At 40.7% G+C, this 6,708-nt stretch overlaps 1 protein-coding gene across 1 annotated transcript; it reads left to right on the top strand.

Annotated features, from left to right (window-relative positions):
* Window positions 1–109: 109 nt before the first annotated feature.
* Window positions 110–5,476, top strand: wars1 (tryptophanyl-tRNA synthetase 1). The gene is made up of 11 exons (XM_075448259.1): window positions 110–359; window positions 685–812; window positions 1,909–2,125; window positions 2,210–2,318; window positions 2,559–2,678; window positions 2,868–3,050; window positions 3,664–3,764; window positions 3,858–3,970; window positions 4,059–4,232; window positions 4,325–4,465; window positions 4,604–5,476. The coding sequence occupies exons 2-11, from the start codon at window positions 741–743 to the stop codon at window positions 4,760–4,762; spliced, it is 1,389 nt and encodes a 462-aa protein (XP_075304374.1). The 5' UTR covers window positions 110–359; window positions 685–740; the 3' UTR covers window positions 4,763–5,476.
* The last annotated feature ends 1,232 nt before the right edge of the window (window positions 5,477–6,708 follow it).

The following is a 6,708-nucleotide window of genomic DNA, read 5'->3' as shown; positions in this document are numbered from 1 at the left end:
TTCAGAACAAAAGCCACGTTAAGATTTGCTCTGTCATATTGAATCCGTTTACATTAAAATGCTCTTATTTTGAAAATAACTGGTCGGAAAAGAAAAACAGCCCCTCTCTTCCGACACCCGATATTTTAAAATACCTTAACAGTCATTTAAAGTAAAGAAATCAGAAACCATTTAGCTTATCAATTTTATGTACTGAATATTTTAAACAAACCTTTCGTGTTTTGTGTAGACTTATAGATTCATAGCGGAATTTTGTCCAACAGGCTTGTTTTCCGGGGAAGATTTTGATCCGAACACTGCTTCATTCAGGCTGATGCAAGTTAAATGAGTGAGCTGTCAATTTTGGACAATATCACAAGGTATACTGATTAGTCTTAGCTTTATATTGTATTGCCTGTTATATTACCTGATTTAATGGAGGTCATTGTACAATTCATAGAATACGAGAACCTGTATTAAATTTAGGGTAGTGGTTAGTAACGATTAGCTAGCTCTAAAAAGTTAGCAGTGATATGTTAACATATGGGAGTCTTTTTGACCACTTAAGAGATACATTAATAGGGGACATAAAGCATCGTTAAATCTTTAAGCTTTATACCTGAAGCTTATCGGATCATGTAGCTTTCACCGATTTCATTATAGTATTTGATCAGTTGTTGGTTGTATCTTCTCTCTGTTGTATAGCCAGAGGGAACGAAATTACAGACTGTCAAGGCGACGGAGAAGGAGCCAAGAGTCCAATGGAGCTGTATGATCAACTGAGTGCCCAAGGAGATAGAGTCAGGTCCTTGAAAACGGCTAAAGCAGAAAAAGTAAGTGTCTTCATTGTTCATAGGGAGACTTTTGCCACTATCCCAATACAGTGCGGGTGAATGGAATTTCACTTCCTGTACTTACAGTCAGGGTAACACACATGACAACACAAACAAACACTCCTACTCCAGTTCATCTGCGTATTCCTGTTAGGAACAATGCAGTCGATCACTTCACCAAAGGAACCATTGTGATTAGTGGAGTGCGGTCTCCATGTCTCACACACTGGCCCCTCAAAGTGCCATTGATTTAGAATTTCTTTCACTCATTCACTCCTTCAACCATCTGGAAAATGTGTAAGGATTCATACCGCTGTCAGCATTCATATATTATAGGAGCACGCGCGAGTGTACACTCAGAGTGTGCTCCCTGCTTTGCTTCAAGACTTACAGACCAAGACTGTGTTCAAACATGGACAGCTAACAGACATTGAGGAGATTCTCTAAATTTGACAAATGCATTGAATTCGAACAATAAGCCCAGCATTTCGTGCCTCCGTGAGCATCAGACCACTGAGAGGAATGTTTGGGAATCGGTGAGATTGACTGATTTACGGTCAGAATAGATTTTTAATCGGATATTTGCAATAATGAGCACTATGAGTCACAATGTGAAATTGCTCACATATTTTGGGAGTACATTGTTTTATCCATTAAATAGTACATGTGCTTTCTTACAGAGGCACAGCTCAGTTTGGATTGTTCAGTTGTAAATTCGCCAAGATGGGACATTTGCACAGAAGAGAGGTGTTGGAGATATGACTTTACCCATTACTTATGCTTTATTTCATGTTAAAATATTGAAATATTGAAACTGTGATATCAGTGTTATTAAGCCCTTGTTGTAAACTGGACATCATTTTATTTTTTAAATCATCACAGATGTTGGATATCTTTTGTAAATAGTGCTATAAAGATAAAGTTTTAGAACTATGTTAATAATCCCCACTGCTTTGAAGTAAACTCCCAAAGATTAATCAAATCAAATCAAACCAAGCTTGGCTATAAAATGAACTGCCCGTTTAAAGATACATGATTTCATTTCATTTGCCTTTATCAGATCGTGTTATCTAACCGAGGTGTTTTGGCTCTCCAGGCTGAAATTGAGGCCGCTGTCCAGCTGCTGCTAAAGTTAAAAACGGACTACAAACAGATGACGGGTCAGGATTATAAAGCTGGATGTCCACCGTCAGAAAACGTGGTCGTCGGCGACAACGGGCCAGCAGCAGATGGCGCTGATGACGAGGACACAGTGGACCCATGGAATGTTTCCACCACCAACGCCAAAGGAGTAGACTACGACAAACTTATAGGTAGGATTCGAGTGAGTTTCAGGTCTGGCCTGAGGGAGTGATTTAAGCCCACTGATGAGTAAACATCCTGTTGTCTTTCCTCAGTGAGATTTGGCAGCAGTAAAGTTGACAAGGAGCTGGTGGACAGAGTAGAAAAAGTCTCGGGACAGAAACCTCATCGTTTTCTGCGAAGGGGAATCTTCTTCTCACACAGGTTTTTGCTCTTCCCATTAAACAGACATCTTGTGAATAAGTGTCTTATAAAGTATGTGTGACACATCGTCTGTAGCTGGCATAGTGTCACCATAAAAGTTTCCAGTCTGAACTTTTGATACGCACGGCATCATTCGGGTTGTTCTTCTGTTAAGTACTGGAGATAATATCAAGAGGATAAACATTTGCAGAGGAATGTGGTGTCGATGAATCACTTCCGTCCTTTCACTGTGTCTGGCAGAGATATGCATCAGGTGCTGGATGCGTATGAGAAGCACAAGTCTTTCTACCTTTACACCGGCAGAGGACCGTCATCGGAGGCCATGCACGTCGGTCACCTCATCCCCTTCATCTTTACCAAGTGAGCCCTCCTCCCTATAATTTATAGATGCAGAGCCATAAGCTAGGAGATGCGTCTTTCTTAGTCTGACGAAACTGCACATGTACATTTGAAAATCTGTATTTTATCAGTAAAAGACCGTCCCAAGCTCCATCTGTCAAACTAACGCTACATTCTTCATAACAACTGAACCCCACTTACCTGTTCCAGATGGCTTCAAGATGTGTTTGACATCCCTTTGGTGATCCAGCTGACTGATGATGAAAAGTACCTGTGGAAGGATCTCACACTGGAAGAATGCCACCGCTTTGCAGTTGAAAATGCCAAGGACATCATCGCCTGCGGCTTTGATGTTAACAAGACCTTTATCTTCTCTGACCTCGATTACATGGGGTAAAATGAGACACGAAGCTATAGACCTCACTGCTCAGGCCTCTTAGGCTTCTACATAAAGTAAAGGTCTTTTTTTTCTTTTCTTTTTTTTTCAAACATTTAAAAAAAAAGAAAATATTCCCTGAATCATAAATGGTGTCTGCGAGGGTTTTATAGAAAGAAGTGTAATTATTTGGGCAGTAAGTCATGCAATGTAGGTTGCAGAGGAGAGATAAACAGAGTCTGGATCGGGAGGACTGTCACAAGTAAATTTAGAACAGATTGGTTCCACTTATTGTGAAATGGGTGCATGGGTTGGATATGGTGATACTCGTGAAAAGACAGGTGGTGGAGTTAAAAGACTTGAATTAAGAATGAGGACGACAGACTGGATTGTGATTGTGTATGAGGCACAACTCGGGTTGGATGTTAGTTGTAAACTATCTTTTGAGGACAGTGTCAAGAGTAAAGAGAGAAATCTAATGAAGAAGGAGATGCCAAGCAAGAGAATTAGACCAGTAGGCCAAAACATAGAGGACATATAAACAGAGGAAGATGCAGAAGGAAGAAAAGGAAGAATATGCTAATATGTTTGCATCGCTTCAATGTATTCATTTTGATTTTCCTTTCACAGTGCAACCCCTGAATTCTACAGAAATGTGGTAAAGATCCAGAAGCATGTGACGTTTAATCAGGTTAAAGGCATCTTTGGCTTTACAGACAGTGACTGTATAGGTAAGACAACTACAAGGTTTTCCTCTGATGAGAAAGAGACGGTTTCTCTTATTATTCTGAAGTGGCTCATCATTTATTGTCTCATCCATTCAGGCAAAATCAGCTTCCCAGCCATCCAGGCAGCCCCGTCCTTCAGTAACTCTTTCCCACAGATCTTTGGAGGAAGAAAAGATGTACAGTGTCTCATCCCTTGTGCCATAGACCAGGTCAGGACAACAATATGCGGCAGTATTATAAGGTGGCAGTTGTAGTGCACAATAATATGTGATCCTGTTTGTTCCGTCACTCTCCTAGGATCCCTACTTCAGAATGACTCGTGATGTCGCTCCACGGATCGGCTATCCCAAACCTGCCCTGCTGCACTCCACCTTCTTCCCCGCCCTGCAGGGGGCGCAGACCAAGATGAGCGCCAGTGACGCCAACACCTCCATTTTCCTGACAGACACACCCAAACAGATTAAGAGCAAGGTGTTGCTGTTATTTCATACTGCTAATCAGAGTGTTACAGACAGACGCGGCTTACTTTGCAGACGGATCTGATTTGTAATTGTTGCTCGCAGGTCAACAAACATGCATTTTCGGGGGGGAAAGACACAGTGGAGGAGCACAGAAAGCACGGTGGCAACCCAGACGTAGACGTCTCGTTCATGTATTTGACCTTCTTCCTTGAGGACGATGAACAGTTGGAGAAAATCAGACAGGTGAAGGACAACACAGAAAGCAACTACGACTTTTCTTTTTTGTTTCAGTTTGTTTTCACATTCTTTGCACACGCTTTCTGTATCTGTCCTTGGCTGTTTATCAATCCTGTCTGCTCACTCATCCTTCTCTCTCTGCAGGACTACACAAGTGGAGCCCTCCTAACGGGGGAACTGAAGAAGATTTTGATCGAGACTCTGCAGCCGATGATTGCCCAACATCAAGAGAGACGCAAACAAGTCACAGATGAGATGGTGCAGCAGTTCATGACACCCAGACCTTTGAATTTTAACTTGTAGCTCAGCCGAGGATCAGAGATCCAGGTCCACCATGTTTAGCTTTTTCCATGTGAGGTCTGTGTAATTTGTAATGGGAGGAACTGCTGGAGGGATCACCTGTTTCTTCCTGTCAAACTACACATAAGCACGGCGTCACCGTTCTTCATGCTAACTGTTGGCTTCACTCCACATCAAATGTACACTTTCATCCTCATGACGTGTTCGCAGTTGCAGGTCTTTCAGTAGTGTAAGACGATTAAAGTGATGGGCAAACGTGTTGAAAAACATGTTTCATGAAATACATCAACACAGTCCACCGTGCAAGTCTTATTTTACTTGGACACAAACACCACTGTGAACAAAAAGGTGATATATGACTAACAGCAGCTGTTGTTTGTAATGTTAAAGATTTACAGTGTGTTTGAGCAGCTATCAGGCAATCAGCAACTGGCTTAGGGGAACTATAGCAGATACGTTTGTGATCAGGAAAAGGAACTTGTGTCTCAGTTAGCCCGAAAGTTTGATTGAACTTATTTTAATAGTAAAAATGAATGAAAGTTACAGCATGTTTATTTAAAGGTTAATTGTCCTAATGTACAGTGCCGCTCAAGGGATTGTAAAACCAAAGTGAGGATAAATTGGTTTTAATGAAAATAATGCTCTGAATATTATTTCATAAATGTCCCATTAAAGCACTGGGAATAGCCTAAACAAATCTGCACCCCCCCCCCCCCCCCCCAAAAAAAGGTATAAAGTGTTCATAAACAGAATGCAGCGATTGGCAAATCTTTCAAACTCTACAGTGTGTTTAGTTTAAAAAAAAAAAAAATTTACATCGAATGTTAATTCTTTTATTTTGTCATCTTTGTACCATTTTTAATTGAATGCATCGTTTTAACGATTCGCAACTCGAATGCATTCTGTTCTTAGATCTCCTGCAAGCACGCGTGTACATAAAACACTTGATTCAGTCATATTATAACTGTGACTGCACCGCAGCATTTTTCATGTGAAACAAGTAGATGTGATGATGCTCGAAAGGAAACAACGGGTGCGAATAATTAAATTCTTCTTGGCTGAATCTCGGACAGCTGTTCCGTTTGTTGTGCCCGTCCCTCTCCGCAGTATAAACGATTTGAAATGTCAGCTGTTGGAAAATGTTTATTTCCTTAAATGTCATGCACAACAAACAATATTAATAGTTAATTAATAATTAACTATTGCATGATCAGTTAAGCCCCTTTAAGTTCTGTCTTTGACCTGAATTTTGTTTGAACATGCTGCACCTGCAGTTCAGGATGGATGACATTATGATAGGTTTGAAACCATTTTTGAACTCAGTGTTAGCGTACAAGAAGTTTGTCACAATTTAAAGTATAACTCAAGCAATTATTAATCCCCTAAAAACTCAGGCGTTCCTCAAAATTGCACATTTGAAAGGGCTCTCCATGAAAAGAAAAAAACAATGGCCTTAAAATGGCTTAGGTATGACTTATCCTTTTCCTCATACAGTCAACGTGGGTCTCTGAATATGAATGTGGCCCCGCCAGCAGTGGCCAGAGCCGGCTTCCTTATCCAGGTGGAATCCCTGCAGTCACCATCCAATGCAAGTCGCTGTCTGATGTCAGTTGTGTGAATGCACAAGCACATTAAATAGGGTACGAGTAACATAGATAAAATAATTAAAAAAAACAACTTTTCCAACACTTTTCACCATTCTATCTTCAAAGGTTTTGATAAGTTATATTGATGGTTTGATTTCATAATCGTGAAACACAAAGCTCGACAAAGTGAAGATTTGCTGGATGCGCAATCTTCCACTTCTTTACTTCCCCCCCCCCAGCAAGGTTGCGTGTCTCGAATGTCAAAATAACTTACTCCTTTTTTTATTCACCAAGTGTAGTGCCATCACAAAATAACAAATAGTACTGTAGATAAAAAGTGCTGTAGATGGCCATCTACAGCAC

The sequence above is a fragment of the Odontesthes bonariensis genome, chromosome 17, assembly GCF_027942865.1.
Source record: "Odontesthes bonariensis isolate fOdoBon6 chromosome 17, fOdoBon6.hap1, whole genome shotgun sequence".
Classification (NCBI taxonomy): Eukaryota; Metazoa; Chordata; class Actinopteri; order Atheriniformes; family Atherinopsidae; genus Odontesthes; species Odontesthes bonariensis.
Note: the sequence above shows the minus strand (reverse complement) of the source record. Positions and strands in the feature narration are given on the sequence as shown.